Source organism: Nannospalax galili, unplaced genomic scaffold (assembly GCF_000622305.1).
Source record: "Nannospalax galili isolate Female #2095 unplaced genomic scaffold, S.galili_v1.0 scaffold150, whole genome shotgun sequence".
Lineage (NCBI taxonomy): Eukaryota > Metazoa > Chordata > Mammalia > Rodentia > Spalacidae > Nannospalax > Nannospalax galili.
This window is the reverse complement of record NW_008329320.1, coordinates 3,230,140-3,249,229: the sequence shown is the minus strand read 5'-3', so window position 1 is coordinate 3,249,229 and position 19,090 is coordinate 3,230,140. Positions and strand designations below refer to the sequence as shown.

The window sequence follows — 19,090 nt, the reverse complement described above, 5'->3', positions numbered from 1 at the left end:
CACTTAGCAATCAAGAAAACACTCCACAGGCCAAAGTGATGTAGGCAATTACTCAACTGAGGCTCCCCTTTCAGGTTTGCCAAGTTGACAACCAAGATTAACCATCACACTAGGGTAGACCTTGAAAGTGATACCCACACTTTGGTTCCAGCCTAAGCTTCCTGATCCACCAAGATGGACTGAGCCTCTTCCACGCCCTCCTTTTATCAGGCCTTCCTCACTACCATAGATGGACATCCCACACCACTAAAACCATGAGCCAAAATAAACCCTTCCTCAGTAAGATGCTTCTGGCAAGTAATTTGTCACAGTGAGGAGGAAAATGTAATACCTAAATAATTTCAATACAAAATGTTCCTGTCTTTCTGGCATGATGCTACAAAACTATATGCAGAGTCCTTCATAAATTTGACAATTAGTAATACTTATGACCAAATTTATCAATCACATATATTTCAAATGTCAGAAAGCCAAAAAGATTATTCTTTAAAAAGTACCTGAATTTTCTTTTTTTCATTTTTGAGGCAGGGTCTCACTCTGTGGCCAAGGCTGGCCTAAAATTCACTCTGTACCCTAGGCACCCTCTTACTGCCTTAGCTGCCCAAGCACAAGGACAAGTGAGCCATCACATCTGACTAGTCTAAAAATTCTTAAAGTCTTTGCCTTGAATATATGTATTGTTGACTTTTTAAATACCAAAGATGTTTACAATATATGAATGGTTTAAACAATACATAATATAAACAAAATGAGCATCATCTAGCTCATTTTTCCCAGAACATTTTTATTTATTTATTTTATTTGAACATTCCTTAGTAATGCCATCCATGAAATTGACTCATGCTAATCTTTCTCTTTTATTTATATTTCCTTTAACAATACAGCACAGCATATAGTTTTAGCAAACAAGTAGTTAAGTATATACCTGGCTATGTAAGGACAGGTTCACCAGTTTTAATAATTTTTCTAATTCTTTTGCAGGATTAGGTTCTCTTCTTCCACCACTTGGGTCCCAAACACTCAAATCAAGTCATCAGGTTTGGAAGCAACTGCCCTTTACCTGCTGAGCCATTCTGCTGGCCCTTTCTATTCCTTCTGAAAGGTACACTTCCTTCTTTGTGTCTAATTCTTACCATTTAATGGTCTAATCCAAGGTCCACTTCCTCCTACTTCTAAATTCTCAGATTTTTCTGAGCTACCAACTTATAGAGAACCAAACTATTAAGTTATTAGCTGTTATTAAGTTATTAGATACAACTTTAAGTGTTCTTCAAAGTATTTTAAGGTTCTTACGATCTGTAAGTATCTCTTGAAGTTTATAGCACCTATGTCAATACTACTATAACAACTGGTTTTCAATCCGTACACCACATACTATCTTTTTTGCTACTGCTGTTTCTGCAGTGCTAGAAGTCAAATCCAGGACCTCACACATTCTAGGCCCTCAAGGACTCAACCACTGAGGGTGATTTGTGAACTAAAAATTTAAAAGAAAAAATTTTAATCGCGAAGCTAGCTACAAACCTATATACTTAAAAACTCATAAAAGAGGGCTAGAGAGGGCTCAATGGCTAAGATACCTGTTGCTCTTGCAGAAGACTCAGGTCTTCCAAGCACCCACGTTGCAGTTCACAATCATCAGATACCTCTACGGGCACTACAAGTGCATGGTGCTGATATATACATACATGCAGGCAAGGAGTGATAAAAACAAGTGATTTTTAAGTTAGGAGTCAGCAAGATGGCTCAGTGGATAACTTGCCACGAAGCCTGATGATGGCCTCCGTTTGATCCCTGGGTCCCACAAGCACAAAGAGAACTGACTCCTACAAGTTGTCCTCTGACCACCACATCATACAAGTACCATGGTGTACATGCCCACATACATACACACAAAAAAAAAATAACTAATTTTAAAAACTATTTCAATTAAGCCATGAGTGGTGGCACACGCCTTTAATCCCAGCACTCAGGAGGCAGAGGCAGGCGGATCTCTGTGAGTTCCAGGCCAGTGGGGGCTACAGGGGGACCTTGTCTCAAAAAGACAAAAAAAAAAAACCTCTTTCAATTGAGAAAACAGCAAATACTGTAATACTGTATTATATATATTTTGCCACAATAAAAAATGTCAGGACCAGCAAGATGGCCCCAGCAGGTAAAGCTGTTTGGTGCTAAATCTGACAGTCTGAATTCAATCCCTAGAACCCACATGATGGAAGGAAAGGACTGACTCCCACAAGTTGCCCCTGACCTCCAAAAGCACAACATGGCATGTGTGTGAGCACATACACAACTTTAAAAAATTTTAGCTGGCAAAACTGGTCCTTTTGCAAGGCAAGAAGCAGGTGACAATTTTTTTTTTTTTTTTGAGAAAGGATATCCCTGCAACCCCAGCTGGCCTGGAACCCACTCTGTAGACCAGGCTGACCTTGAACTCAAAGATCCGCCTGCTTCTGCCTCCCAAAGACAATTTTCTTTTCCTTTTACAGAGCTGGAAATCCAAGTCCAGGGTCCTGCAATGCTAACAAGCACTCTATCACTGACTATACTGTTAACCACTATTTCAAAACTGTGGTGGTTTGAATGAGAATATCCCCCATAGGCTCCAAGTTTGGACATTTTTGTCCCCAGTTGGTGGCGCTGTTTCGGGAGGTCTTAAAAATGTGGCCAAGGCCAGGTGTGGTGGCGCACACCTTTAATCCCAGCACTCGGGAGACAGAGGCAGGGGCAGGGAGATCTCTGAGAGTTCAAGGCCAGCCTGGTCTTCATAGTGAGTTCCAGGCCAGCTGGGGCTACAGGGAGACCCTGTCTCAAAAAGACAAAAAAAAAAAAAAAATGTGCCCATGCTGGGGGAAGTACTTCACTAGGGCAGGCTTAGAGAGTTCTTAAGCCCTGCCAGATCTCCAGTTGTTCTTTTGCTTCCTGTGCCTGCTTGAATATGTGAAAGCTTAGCTTCTGCTCCTTCTCCAGCCACCTGTGCAGCCATGCCTCCCTGCCATGATGGACTCTTGCCCCTTTGGAACCGTAAGCTCAAATAAACTCTTCCTTTTATAAGTTCCCTTGGTCATGATCATGGTGTTTCTATCACAGCAACAGAAAACTAATATACACACTTTAAAAACAATGTGCTGCCGGGCATGGTGGCACACACCTTTGGTGCCAGCACTTGGGAGGCAAAGGCATGGGAATCTGAGATCCAGGCCAGTTGAAAGACGCCCCCCCCCAAGATAAAAGCAATGTGCTTTGCCAGGTGTGATGGTGCACACACACCTTTCATCACAGAACTTGGGAGGCAGAGGCAGGAGGCAGAATCTCTGTGAGACTGAAGCCAGCCTGGTCTACATCATGAGTTCCAGGCCAGCCGCGGCTACAGAGAGACACCCCCCGCCCCCGGTCTCAAAAAACCCCAAACAAAGAAAAAGAAAAAGAAATGTGCTTTGTTTTCTCCTTCTATCACTCTAGATCCCCTTCTCTTACTCTGACATGGCAGTCCATTACCAATATATGTCAAGAGCAACTAACTAAAGTGCTATAGGCAATAGTCTGGCATTTATAGCATATCTAAAAAAATCACAGCATACTCTGATTTTTATTTGCCTCATGAATTTCAGCCAAATTACTAGCTCAATGGACACTGTTATAAGAAACCCTAACTGTATTTAAATACTTTGAGAGAAAGCTTATAAACCTATTTCTTCAAGATTCCATTGGGGGAGAGGAGTGCAATAGCAGCTCAAGTTGAGAACCAAGTTCAGTTAGCACTCATACTGATAGGATTTATTCATAAAAATGTTACTTAAGGGGCTGGAGAGATGGCTCAGCAGATAAGAACACTAACTCTTCTTACAGAAGACCCAGATTCGAATCCCAGCACCCACATGGCAGCTAACACCTGTCCATAACTCCAGTTCCAGGGGATCCGAAAGCCTCTTCTGTTCTCCGCGGGCATTGCACGACACAGGTGCACTTACCTACATGCAGGCAATACACACATACACATGAAATAAAAATAATAAATAAAATATATATTTTTTTAAATGCTACTTAAATACAGAAAGTATATGGTTATCTTAAATGTCAACTCAACCCCTGAGTGGCCACAGTAATTTTTGATAAATACACTGTCAAAGGTGACTTAAGACACTGACCACCAGATAAGCTCAAGACCATCAGTACACGTGATATAAGATCAAGAGATGGTTTACGATAACATCTTCACGTCTTAGCCCATCCTAAACACAGTAATTGCTCAGGTACTTGTAATTTTAAAAAAGAATGATGGGAGTTGGAAGGGAGAACACCACATCTTAGTATCTAGTCACTATTGTGAAATATGTTTTTAAAATTATAACCCATACCACACCATGTGACTGTTAAGTTCCCCTACATAACTAAACAAACTTCTTGCCATTTTTAATAGGTTTCTTTCAGAAGGATTTTTAAATTTACAAACTTCTTTAAACAGAACTCAATGTTTACTTTTAACACATCAGCTTACCGCTAAGTAACTCAATCCAGTTCTGGACCGTTTCTGGAGGCTGAGTCTCCTTAACATGCTTTAGAGCTTCGTCAAGAAGAACATCCCCTGTTGGAGCATCCGATTTACAGATCACCTAAAACACAAGCGATCAGAAATGACCCACTGGTGCCATGTTCCTGTCATCAACTCATTAAATGAAGAACATACAATGATGTAACATTTCATGCTACAACACTTTATACTTACTATCATTCCATTTGGTCTGAACTTTGGGCTATACGATGCAGAAATTTTTTTAAAAACATTCTTAGATTCAGAAACAGACTCAATTACATGGAAGAATTCAACATATGACAAAAGAGACATTTCACATTACTTAAAATGAATTTTCTCAATAGGAATGGTACTAAAGAAAATGGTTTAACAAACTGGAGCAAAAATTAAGACATAGCTCCTCTGAGCTTATGCCACACTAAAAGAGGTAATGGGGAAATATAATTTTAGGGACAAGAAAGGTTTCTGAAAATTGCCACTACTAACAAAAACTTTAAATACAAATAGGTTTGATTACATAAAATTAATCTCTAACACCAAAGGAGTGGGAATTAAATATCAAGACAGGGCAAGCAAGCATAGGAAAAAAGGTCAATTTAGATGCTATCATTTAAAAAAAAAAAAAAAAAAAAAACTAACCTATTGGAATTAAAAGTCACCCTTAAAGGTGGAAAACACCAGTGGCAGGACAGAAAAGGAGCATGCTCCACTACTTTAGCCACAGGCTTCATTCATGTCACTACCCAAGCAACAAATTTCTCATTGAAATTCTCTAACATCAGAACTGAACCTCCTATAGTACCTTATGTTAGCTATTCAATGTTGTGAAATTGAACAAAGTTACTTTAAAAATGTGACTGTTCTCTTCCTTTTTCTTCAAGAAAGTGTCCTTCACCATTTTTTGCTCAATTTCACAAAAGGTCAAAAATATATCTTATTGTTGAGACAGCAGTACCCACGAGAAATATACAAGCCATAATACAAACCACAAATCTATTCTCAGTACTATATTTTAAGAGGATAAGAAAAAGATGAAATTGGCAAGGCTTCTGGACCCAGCCACAGACATGTTCTCTGTAAAGTCCACCCGCTTTTCTTAAGAATTCAGAAATCCATAATTATTCTTCTTCCTGTCCCCTTTCTAAGCATGCTTTCCCTAATCCTTTGGGCTGCCCTAGCATCCTGTATTTCTTTCCTTTTTCTCTAAAGCCTCCTTCTCCCTGTCATGTGGCTGCCAGTCTGATCATGCAGGCTCTAAACCTGCAAGGCTTCATGGCTTTTTTCTTCTCCCCTCCATTCTCCTCCTCAAAGTAGTTGAGATTTCCAGCTTGCCTGCTGTGAGGAATTTAAATGCTAATAAAATTGTCCTAAAGCTTTAAAAAAAAATGTTTTTAAGATGAAATTTGGGCTAGAGAGATGGCTCAGAGGTTAAGAGTACTGACTGCTCTTGCACAGGACCCAGGTTCAATTCCCAGCACCCACATGGCAGCTACGAACCATCCTTAACTCCAGTTCCAGGGGAATCTGAAGCCCTCTTCTGACCTCTGCAGCACTGCACAACATGGGTGCATTCACATACATGCAGGCAATACACTCATATACATAAAATAATAAAATATTTTTTAAAAAGATGAAATTTAAAAATATCGGATTTAACCCAGTGTAGTCAATAATTAGCCTGTAATACTTGAAAACTGAAATATTTAGTATTTTTGCCCATACTGTCTTGTTTTGTTTTTTAAATTTGTATGTGTGTTTGCCTACCTGAGTTTATGTACACAATGTGAGTGCAAGTGCCTAACAGAGGCCCAAAGGGCATCAGATGCCCCTGGAACTGGAGTTATATTTAATTATGTGGGACCAAACCTGGGTCTTCTACAAGAGCTGTAAGTGCTCTTAACCACTGAGCCATCTTTCTAGTCCCTCCCCATGTCTTTAAAAATCTGGCATTTTTAATGGCATGGTTCAATTTACAAAAGCCACATGATTTCCTCACTGATCAGATACACAACATCTACATCATCAAATACCACTGGACAGTACTTATTTTAAGACTATGTTTTTACTGAAGAAAAGAACTTCAGGAGAAAAAAAATAGTATGTAATTTTTAAAAAATATTTTTTATTTAGTATTTTTATTTTATGTGTTTGAGTGTATTGTCTGCATGTATGAGTGCACCTATGCTGTGCAATGCCTCGGAGGTCAGAAGAGGGCGTTGGATTCCCCTGGAACTGGAGTTAAGGGCAGTTTGTAGCTGCCATGTGGGTGCTGGGAATTGAACCCGGGTCCTCTGCAAGAGCAGTCAGTGCGCTTAACCGCTGAGCTATTTCTCCAGCCCGTATGTCTGTAATGTTGTAGCTACGAAACCACTTCTTATTTTCCTCTCTTTAAAATATTTTTTATTATATTATGTGTACAAGTTTATTGTCTGCACGTATGTAAGTGCACCCATGCCATGAAATGCCCTCGGAGGTCAGTAGAGGGAGTCAGATCCCCTAGGACTGGAGTTACAGACAGTTGTTAGCTGCTGTGCAGGTGCTGGGAATCGAACCCAGGTCCTCTACAAGAGCAGTCAGTGCTCTAAACCACTAAGCCACCTCTCCAGCCCCTCTACTCTTTACAGCTGCTGGAATTTGGCTTCATCACCTACCTCATGTATCTCCCCTTGAGAGAGGCATTACATCAGGGTCATAACCTGATCACAGGTGGAGTGTTTTTCTTATGAAGTTCTGTTCTCTAAAACTGTCTCAAATGCAATGTTTTCTTTACCTTTGCCATTTTCTAGTTCACTAAGTGTGGCTGTCTTTCACTTGGGATAATTTAAGTCTCCTTGAGTATCCTTATACTAATTTGGACCTTTTTCTTTTTTTAATGTTAATAATACTTTTATCTGCCTGCCTCTGCCTCCTGAGTGCTGAGACTAAAGGCGTGTGCCACCATGCCCAGCAAGAATACTTTTTATGGCTGGACTATAGCAGCACTTGGGAGGCAGGGGCAGGTGGATCTCAGAGATCCAGGCCAGCCTAGTCTACATAGTGAGTTCCAGGCCAGCTGGGGCTACAGGGAGACCCTATCTCAAAATACAACCACAAAGATTTTTAAAAATTTATTCTTTGACAATTTCATACACACACACACACACACACACACACACACACAAAATGTACCTTGATCATACCCAAATTCTCCCTCCCACCTGTTCCAATCCCTTCCACTTCATGTCTTTTTTTAAAATTTTTATTGTTACCTGAATGCACATAGAGCCATCTATCAGACAGAATGCCAGCAACCTACCAGTAGCCACACACTCAAGAAAATGACCCTACCTCCTCAAGCAGCCATCAATTGCCAACAGCTCCTCAGCTGGGGTAGAGCCTCAAGAGCCCTTCTTCTATCCATAGTGGATGGCTCACATGGAGGTTACCATCATAGCCATTGTAGTTTGGCCCCTTACAGGACCATTCTCCACACTGAGCTCTCCAAGAGACAAGTCTTAGAAGACTTCATTATCAAAAATTCAAACAAGTTCTAAATTCTTTTTAAGAATTCAGTAATATGTATAGCTCCTGAGTAAAATGTTATATTAACCCCTACGAACATTACTGCAAAGTGGATTTTTGCTCATGTTTCACTTAGTGAGAATCCTGTAAATAAGGGGATAAAATATGTTCTACTCTAAAAAGCTCTTGCTACCTCCAGCACAGAAGAGCCCAAAAGAGAAAATAAGACCTCTGAAGAAACAGACATGATATTAGAGTTTCAAAAGGACAATCATCCTCAGAGATTAACAGAAGTTAGAGTCATAAAACAAGAAACCTTCAAAAAGTACAGAAAGGATTCATGAAAGTGATCTTAACAAAATAACCTTACCAGATGGATTAGAGAAAGTCAAAGAGTAGCCAAGAAATGCACATCCAACTAAAAACATTCTAGAAACCCAACCTAAGGGACTTTTGGCAATTGATGGCTGCTGGGAGGGGGATAAGAGAGCATCTTACAAGGATGGGACTCTTGGTGGGTCCAGTGGATGGAACCACACTGAAAGACATTTGGGGACAAAAATCAGACTCTATAATATTCATATATATATATGAAAATACATTAAATTGAGCAGGGGCAGTGAAGGGAGGTGCAGCTAGGGAAGGAGATCTAAATACCATCAAACCATAGTGTATGAAAACTTGCAAAAATTCAGTAACAAAATTAATTAAAAGAAATAAAAAGGCAAACAAAAAGATATCAGAAATAGGGCTGGGGGAGATGGTTCATGGAGTAAAGGCACCTGCAGCCAAGCCTGTCAACCTAGGTTCAATCCCTGAGTGCATGTATGCTATGGCCATACACACAAAACAAAGGTATTTTTAAATCTTTTTAAGATTTGGGGCTGGAGAGGTAGCTCAATGGTTAAGAGCAGTAGTTGCTCTTGCAGAAGACCTGGGTTCAGTTCCCAGCACCCACATGACAACTAACAAATGCCTATACTCCAGTTCCAGACAATCCAATGCCCTCTTCTGGCCTCTGTGGGTATTGTATGCATGTGAGCACTTACATGCAGACAAATACTTGCACACATAAAATTTTTAAAGATAGAAATATAAGAAAATTTTCAAAAACCAAAAATATATGTATTTCTAGATTGAAAGAACCCTACAGTACAAATTAAAATTACCCAAATTATGAAATATAATTTCAGAACACTGGATAATAAAAGATCCAAAATGCTTAAGAAAAAAATATTTATACAAAGAATGAAGACATGAAGGGGAGGGTGAGGAAGAGGGAGGGGATGGGGAAGGGAGGGGGGAGAGGGAAGGGAGGGAGAGGGGGAAGGGAGGGGGAAGCAGAAGGAAGGAGGGAAATTTAAAAAGAAATGAAAATCACAAAGACAACAGAATCAGACAGTACTTCATATACCAGATGATTCCAAAATTTTCTGTAGGAAAATTGGCTAGGATGTATCTCTGTTGCAAGAGTATTTACCTAACATGCACAAGACCTGAGTTGAATCCCCAGCACCACATAAACCAGGTACAGTGGTACAGGCCTGTAATCCCAGAACTTGAGAAGTAGAGACCAGAGCAGCCAGAGTTCAAGGACACCCTTGGCTATATATTAAACCAGGGCAGCCTGGGCTGCATTAAGAACCGTGTCTCTAAAAAGAGAAAGAATCTAGCATTCTAGTCTCAGACAAGCTTTTAGATCAACTTAAGGTACAATTAATGTATTTTCAGGCACACAGAGGGTCCTCAAAAAGGTGCAAGAAAATATGAGAGGCTAGAAGATAAGGCTAGAGCCAATGAAAATATAACAAAGTTCTAAAATGGAGCTGTGCAATAGAGGCTGAGGTAACCAGCCCAGAATGCCAAAGTTAAAATCTCTGGACAGCTGATGATTAATAATGGTAAATTGCCTCTTGTGCAGCATTTAAGAATGAAAGCTCTACATTTAGAAAAGAGACATCAAGAAGTATTGGCTCCAGAAACAAAAAGTTATGATATACAGAAAAAAGAAATGTGACAGAATATAGCCACTGAAAACAATTATCAATTTAATTGTAATATGAACAATCACCACTGTTCTGCCAAAAATTTATAATCTATCTCACTCAGAAAGATTGGGGGGATAAGGGCAGAGAGATAGCTCAGTGAGTAAAGGCATTGCAGCCAACCCTGACAATCTTGAGTTCAACCCCTGGAGCCCACATGGTAGAAGAGAACTGACTCCCAGACTGTCCTCCAACCTCCACACGTGGGGGGCAGGGGAGCAGAGGCAGGTGGATTTCTGTGAGTCACTATATAGATCAGGTCAGCCTGATGTATATAATCGAGTTCTAGGCCGGCTGGGGCTACAGGGACACTCTGCCTCAAAAGACCAAAAATAAAACTAAAAATAAATGAACAGCCAAATGGTGAGAGGTAAGCAACAGATTCTCCCTCAGATCCTTCAAAGAAAACAAAGCACAACTAAGAAAATTCAGCACAGCTACATTCTGTAACTCTGGTCTCCAAAACTGAGAAAGGAGTCTTTTTTGTTGTAGTTTAAAGCCACTAAGTCTGTGGTCACTGTAAGGTAGTCTTAGAATGGACTCAAAGTGGTTGCCTCCCAGAACTAAAGAATGAGAAAAAGACAGGTAAAAGATAGTTACTTTGTTAGAAAACTTTTGTCTTCTAACTATATGTATTATCTTAATAAAATCATTGTACATGTGAGTGCAGTGCCCACGGAGACCAGAAGGCAGCAACAGATTCCCTGGAGCTAGAGTTACAGGCTACTGTAAGCCACCTGATGTGAGTAGTGAGAACCAAACTCAGGTACTGCTGCAAGAGCAGTAAGTGCTCTTAATCACTGAGCCATCTCTCCAACCCCAATCAGCAATTGCTTTTAAATTAACTTATTAAATCACACAGACTTTTTCCAACAATGTTAACTACCTAGTTTAGGTCACTCAAACTGGTAGGCTGAATTAATAATAGTAATAATAATCCCATATAGTCTGGGAACAAGCTTCTCCTCATCACCACTGTACTCCAGAGCTTAGCACAATGTATGGTATACTTAAACACTGATTATACAATGACTAAATTATCAAAAGATCAATCAATCCATGGCAATTGCTCATAACACAAAACTGACTTATTATCACAAAAAGATTTTTACAATCTTTTTACTTTAACCCATGTACATATTTTATCAGTAACTACAATGACAGCTTCTTCAGGTTATTTTTCTCCGTAAGTCACTAAGGCTGCACAATAACAAAATAAAAAATTATATTCTGCTTTATGATAGTTATCCAAAGCTGTAGTTTTTTTAAAACTCTCAATGCCAGTTCATTTGCCTTAACTTTAAGTGATTAGACTTGAGAGATCATTCCTATGGTACAGACAATTCTAGCAGTCAAGATATTGAGGCAGAAGATTTAAATTCAAGGCCAGAATCAAATCTAGGGCCTCTCATGAATGCTACATGCTACCACTGAGCTATACATACTCCAGCCCGGCATGTTTACTTTTTGCATATAACTTTCATAAATATATTAATGATTTTCCTTCTTAATAAGACTATTCTCTGGTTATTAGTCAAAAAATGACATATGGCTATAATCTCAGCAAAGCAAGAGGCAGGAGAATCTCTAGTTCAAGGTCAGTGTGAGCTACATACCAACTTTCAGACTAGCTTGTGTTAAAAAATGAAGACTATCTCAAAAAACTAAACAATGTTTGGTTCTGACCTAACTTTTAGATTTGAAAATATAACAATATTAAAGAAAAAAAGTTTCAAAATGCCATGCCCCAAGAAGTGTAAGAACAGAGGACAAATAGTCCTGAACATTTGAGATGAAGGCTGAAGTTAAAAAATCTAACCCACTCATCTCTATTCTACCACAGAAGTGTCTATCTAGACCTTCAGAGTGAAAAGGTCTGAAAAGCAGTCATGGTCTGCTAAAAGATCAATGGCCTATGAATCATTTCCACAAAATGATGTTAAGTTATATTAAAGTCTTTCAAAAGTATGGCTTTTCAAAAAAGCAAATAAAGTTGGGTATCTTCTTAAGATGCAGCGGTCAGTGATCCTAACACAATTGCATCATTCACTGTATATGCAAAGAACCAGAAAACAAAAATGCAAAAAGGATATGGAAATACAATCCAAAAGACAATCTTAAATTATTTTAATATTTCAAGCTATCAGTAGAAACATTTACTGTTTTATGCAAAGACAAATTCTTTTAAAAGAGTATTAATTGGAAACCCTCTTACCTTTCTGGTTAAAAGACTTTTCCGTCTCATTCCACAAGCCTCTAGCTGTAACCTTCCCCTCAAGGCTAATTCAATTAACATACAGCCACGTAATCCAGATGATATGCAGTCATTCCAGAATGATGTATAACCCTATTTTAAAAAGAACAAAGAAAACAAACATAGCTAATTTACCTTGACCTAAGAGTCAAAAGAAGTATTTTTAGCCAAAGCCATTGGGGGATACCTTTTGAAATTTGTATCTTTGTATAATAAAACACTGAAAATGTACAATTAGTATATCATTAATCTAGGATAGGGTGTTGTCTTTTACCACTTTTTAAAAAATTATATTTTATTATTTTTATTTTATGTGTATGAGTGTATTGCCTGCATGTGCGTGCACCCGTGTCGTGCAATGCCACAGAGGTCAGAAGTGGGCTTCGGATTCCCCTGGAACTGGAGTTAAGGTCGGTTCTTAGCCACCATGTGGGTGCTTGGAATGGAACCCAGGTCCTCTGCAAGAACAGTCAATGCTCTTAACCACTGATCCATCTCTCCAGCCCCCTTTTACCACATTTTTACATACAGATAAACAACAAATAACTTCAGAGGTCAGGCAGAGTGTGGTGGTGCATGCCTGCATTCCAGCACCAGGGATGTGGAGACCTATGGTTCATCAAGAGTTCAAGGTCATTCTTAGTTATAAGGTACAAGTTGAGTTTGAGGCCAGCCTTGTCTATGTGAGACCTTGTCTCAAAAAAAAAAAAACTTTAGGGATCAGAGGCTTGGAATACAGCATAATTCCTATTATTACTAAACTGTGTGTTAAGGCTTTTTTTTAGGTAGTAAGCTCCAAGAAACAGCTCAGATTACAGCTTAAAGAGCTCAGGAAAATCCATCTAGCCAACTTGATCTCACAGAGAATTAGAATACACACTTATCTGTTGATTCAGTCATTGACAAAAACTTTAAAAGTACCTGGAGTGGTGGCGCAAGCTTTTGATCCCAGCACTCAGGAGGCAGAGGCAGGTGAATCTCCAAGTTCAAGGCCACAACAGCCTGGTCTACATAGCGAGTACCAGACCAGCTGGGACAACAGAAAGACCCTGTCTCAAAAAAAGACCAAAAAAAAAAAAAAAAAAATGATTTTAAAACCATGGGCTAATGAACTGAAAGGATGACTGGATGCTTTAAGTTTTAAGTAAGGAGTCAAAGAGCGGTCCTGACAAAGAGAAGTTAAGGGCAACCTCCAGAGGAGGGTAAAGCTAGAGGTGGACAGTTGGCTAGCACCCTCAGATTCTGGATGTATGCTAACCAAGTATCACACCAGGGTTCTTCAAGAACCGGAGCTATGTAAATTATAAAGCCAAGAACTCTGACAGCAGGGAGAAAGTAAATTCTGGTCACAGCTCAGAGGAAAATACAAAAATAATTCTGAGAGAAGTGAAGAGTAGGCCAGTGGAAGGCAAAGATCAGGTGGGTCTGGACTCCATCTGGTACTTTTAAAAAGCTAGTCCAGGGCCTGGAGAGCTGGCTCAGCAATTAAAAGCACTGGCTGCTCTTGCAGAGGTCCAGGGTTTGGTTCCCAGCACCTACAGGGTGGCTAATAATCATCTGTAACTCCAGTTTCAGGGGATCCGAGACTCTCTTCAGGCCTCCACAAGTACTGCATACACAGGTGCACTTACATGTAGGCAAAAATATTCATACACATTAAAAATAAACCTTAAAAAAATAAAAAGTCCAGGCATGGTACCTTATATCACAATCCCAGCATTAAAGAAGCAGAGTTCCAGACTAAACCTTGGTGGGGAGGGAGTCCTGGTACTTTGCCAGATCAAAGCCTTTATTTAGTGAGATGGCTGACCACTACCAGAGCTCATGAAACTTAACTACTGATGCAAGGACTTGGTGCAATCCCAAGGCTACCACTTCTGAGAGTTTTTGTAAATGAGGATTTATATTAAGAGAACCACAAGAGAATAAGTAAAAATGTCAGTTTCTTTTTTTAATTAAAGAGACCAATTTTAATGTAAAGCCTAGGAGGCATACTGACTGCACTGAGGTTTGAGGAAACTAAGATGGCCAGAGATTTACCAAAGTCTTTACTAAACCAGTAATTTATAGAAATTAAATAAAATCCGAAACCATTAGAGCCTTAAGAAGTCTGGCGATTTATTCCACAATAAATTAAAAGTTAGAAGTATGTGGCATGACAGGCCTGAACACAGACAGGGTTCCTAGGTGGACCTCCCACAGAGTAAACCACTGAACATACTTCCTGTTGTAGGAACAGGTATGAACAGCTCTCCAGGCTGAAAATCCAAGTCTGACCTCAACAGAGTTTAGGAATCAATTGATCACATGAGTCACCAAGAGCTGTCAGCAAAACAAGGTCTTCAACACAGACTTCAGAGATTTACATTTAGTGAATAACTGGGTAAAACTCACAAGAGAAAGTAGATGAGTGGGAAAAAAAAATTCTGTACCCAAGTTTCTGAGACTCACCAGGAATAGACAAGATGTATGAGCCAACAAAAACATAACATGCAACAAATAGTTCAGTATTTTGATGACCTCCTAGTAAAACCTACATTATACATGCATAACCAGGAATTAAGAGGAAGGGGATTTTTTTTTTTTTTTTTGGTCTTTTTGAGACAGGGTCTCCCCACAGCCCTAGCTGTCCTGGAACTCACTATGTAGACCAGACTGGCCTTGAACTCACATGTGCCACCACACCGGTTTTTGTTTTTTTTTAATATTATTTTTATTTTTTGTGTTTGAATGTTTTGCCTGAATGTTGTGCAAAGCCCACAGAGGCCAGAAGAGGGTGTCAAATCCCCTGGAACTGGAGTTACAAACAGTAGTTAGCTGCTGTGTGACTGCTGGGATTCGAACCTGGGTCCTCTCGAAGAACAGCAAGTGTTCTTAACTGCTGAGCCATCTCTCCAGTCCCAAGGGGATTTTGAAAGCAATAAGGCTGGATTAAAATTACACAGGAGGGAGGGATGGAGGGAGGGAGGGAGGGAGGGAGGAAGGGAGGGAGGGAGAGAGAAAAACCTAAAGAGAGGGTGGCTTATAACTGATCAGGGAGCAATGCCATAGGGAATTAAGTACCTTAGAAAGAAAGCAGTAGATGAGGAGAGCGCCAAGTGACTATAACCATAAACTAAGCCAACCCAGTTCTGAATTCAGTCTGGAGTGAATCCACGACCCAACACAAGTTATAACGCAGAGGAACCACTCAGAATCAGGAACTAGAAAAATGCTTGGCCTTTCCAAGTGCTGAGGAGCTCATTAATCTTGTAATTTCTTTCTAGTGCTAACCTTAATAGTACTATTTCATCAGTTTCAAAACACAGACTGAAAGCTTGGTCTCTCTGAATTAAGGTGCACTTTTAAACATGTGGCACATTAGGTTAAACAATGCAGGTACTATAGCTATCATAGAAGAGACTTGTGCCTAGACTTCACAGGTACACAGAATGAGCAGAAGAGTACTTCAAGTTTGGTACAAGACTGGTAAATGAATGCACAGATCTAGTCATGCCATCCATCTGCCCCAGGGCAGGTCAATGATGACTGCATTGCCCAAAGAATGGCACACTGCTCTCTGATTACAAGGGCCTGTAAGAAGACTATATATCCATACCATGTATGTGTGCCAACAAAAACTTTCCATCTATCAAGCAGAACAAGTCAGCCACTTTAAAAAACAGTAGCTAAAGAATGTGGGTAAAGACTAATAACTGAAATATTAAGGAGCTAATTTTTTTTGCCTCCTTCCTATCAAAGAGCTATAAAGAGCTATACTTTTAGTTCAAGAGGTATAACTAGCTGTGTTTGCAACCACACTTGTGAGAGGATAAAGAACAAATGATGCATTCAATAGTGACACCAGCTTTTACTCCTGAAAGCCAAAAAATAATCAACTTTGTGGCTTAAAATGCTACAAACAACAATAGAAAAGGCATCTTCATGGTTTCAGTTAGTCCAGTAAGAGAAGAGGGAACTAGAGCTCAAAGTTCAGAGACATACTAAGGAAGGACCACTGGCCAAACCATCAGCTAGTTGCTGAAGCTGCAGCAGTAACTGTACCAGGAATACCAGTAGTCACAGGACCTTGAGGGTGTCCCTCACTCATTGTTTAAGGAACAAATCAGTCCTGAAGGTCAGAAGACCAGAAAACAATTCGAGGCATTACAATTTCAAGAGTATGATTTTTTTTCCCCCTATATCAATATAAGGATGGGAAAGGTCAGACATCACAAGCTACAAGGGATCATGTACTACTACCGCAAAGAATCCAGAGAAACATAGCATAGGTTCAAAAGGAAAAAGTATTCAAGAACAGTGCAGGTCATGAAACCCTAATATATTAAAACTGGTAAGATGCTAGGAAATCTAAAACAAACACATATAAGTAATAGCATACGCAGCTCACTGCTTTCACCAGCTATCCTTAATAATTACCAATTCTCTGATAGGCAGCTACTCTTCTTATAGAGCCTAGCTACTAAGCTAACTGCAGAGTCCTATGCAAATCAATCCTTTGCCACTGGGGAGCCAGGGTCAGGGCCTCAAACACACTGTCAATCTTCAGAGCAGACCTCACAAGGTTGTACAAAATTAAAGTGAGATAAGCCCTTTTTTATTTAGTATAGCATTAAGGCAAGGAGTCCAGTAGAAAGAATGAATGGTACAGTAAGAAATGAGGCAATTACCCAAGGGACACACTGTGCAGACACAATCATCTACACACAGGGAGTTCCAAAGTCAACATTTAGGAGACAGAGACTACAGGAAACCCAATGCTCACTGTACATCTAAGAAAACCTCCAACCTAGCTTTTTCTAAGAAATAACTGACATTTGGATCTCCGGCTGATTAATGTCCCTCTCAAGTATCTTAGCTTGAATGGGAAGAAGGGGAAATGTTTACTGGGCTCTCCAAAACTGCAACAATGAGAAAAGCTCTAACCATCAAGATTAGGAGCCACTTTATTTATCCATTAACTTTTGTGAGAAAGGAATCAAGAAGTTGGTTACTCACAATGAAATGCAATGAAAAAAGCACTTTGTAAAATACAATGAAAATACACTGTGCAAGTGTCCTAAAAGGGAAACAACAATCAGATACTCTAGGATTTTATGTGTTACACAAATACATACAACATGGGAAAATGCTCATGATATATATTTTAAATTATTTTTTGTGTTATGTGTATAGTATTTTGCCTGCATGGATGCACCCACATCATGCAATGCCCTCAGAGACCAGAAGAGGGTATCAGATCCCCACAGAACTGGCATTACTGACAGCTGTATCATATAGGTGCTAGGAACCACACCCAGCTCCTCTGCAAGGTCAGTGCTCTTAACCCGAGCCATCTCTCTAGCACCCCCCTCCCCTTAATCTTTTAAACTTTAAGATTCAAAATAAGATATGAAATAGGATCTGAATTTAAAATTTGAAAATATATATAGGCCAGGCGTGATGGCACACACCTTTAATCCCTGTACTTGGGAGGCAGAACCAGGAGGATCTCTGAATTCAAGGCCAGGGCCTACACAGTGAGTTCCAGACTAGTTGGGCCTACAGGGAGATGTGTCTCTTAAAAAGACCAGAAAAAAAGACCAACACTAAAGTGTAGCATATCCTTTGACACAGTTCTATAGACCTGTACACGCAATGCTCACAACCACCTATAACTCCAGCCCCAGGTGATCTGATGTCCTTGTATAGCCTCTGCAGGCATTAAACCCACGTACACAGACACATTTACACATAATTTTAAAAAATCTTTAAAAGTTTAATCCTAGTATAAGGATTGTGAAACTGACAAATTGCCAACTCATTTCTATAAGTATGTGTATATATGTAATTGTCACATATAAAAGCTTTCACATGTAGGTAAGTGCACCCATGTCATGCAATGAACGGAGGACAGAAGAGGCCGTCAAATCCCCTGGAACTGGAGTTATGGACAGTTGTTAGCTGCCATGCGGGTGCTGGGATTCAAGCCTGCGTCTTCTGCAAGAACAGTATTCTTAACCACCGAGTCATCTCTCCAGCCCAAAAGCTTTCACTTTTTAAGTAAATGAGAAAAGTACTAGTAACTAATGGCTGATGGTTATAGTGATCCTCACTTTAGATTTATCTGCACAAATCAGCAATCTGGATGAGAGAACAGTAAAGACTGAAGCTGCTCAAACCTATAAGGCAATAAGATATTATCAGTAATATGATAAAAGCAAAGTACTACGAACACTAAAAATATGCCAACTGAAATAGCTAAGGACAACATATTAGAACAGCAGGGGAAGGGGCACCCTGGAGAAACAGCTCAGGAGCAAGAGCATTTGTTCAGTTTCCAGCTCCCACATGGAGCTCATAACCATCTATAACTGCAGTTCCAGGGGATCTGCAGGCACCGGCATGCACATGGGTGTACATACACACACAGGCACACACATACACAAATATTTTTTGATAAGGGATCTCACTATGTAGCTCTGGCTGGCCTAGAACTCATTATATAGACCAGACTGGCCTCAAACTCAGAGATCTACCTGCCTCTGCCTCTGGAGTGCTGGGATTAAAGGCATGAGCCACCATGCCCAGGCAAATAAGTCTTAAAAAAATAATAAAAATAATAATCCATTGGAAGGTAGTAAAGAACAGTGCCGAAGGGTTAAGGGTATAGTTCAATAATGGAGCACTTGCCTGGCATATATGAGGCTCTAGGGGTTCAATCCCCAGTGCCACAAGGAAGCAAAGGAAAAAAAGAGTCCAGAATTTCAACAATAT

General features: G+C 39.8%; 1 protein-coding gene across 1 annotated transcript in view; it reads right to left on the bottom strand.

Moving 5' to 3' along the window:
- Positions 1–19,090, bottom strand: part of Golph3 (golgi phosphoprotein 3) — a 38,570-nt gene that overhangs the window by 6,357 nt on the left and 13,123 nt on the right. Inside the window, exons 2-3 of the mRNA XM_008835546.3 lie at positions 12,296–12,427; positions 4,499–4,613 (exon numbers count right to left, since the gene is read on the bottom strand). Coding sequence (XP_008833768.1) covers positions 4,499–4,613; positions 12,296–12,427 — 247 coding nt within the window. The remainder of the gene's footprint in view (positions 1–4,498; positions 4,614–12,295; positions 12,428–19,090) is intronic.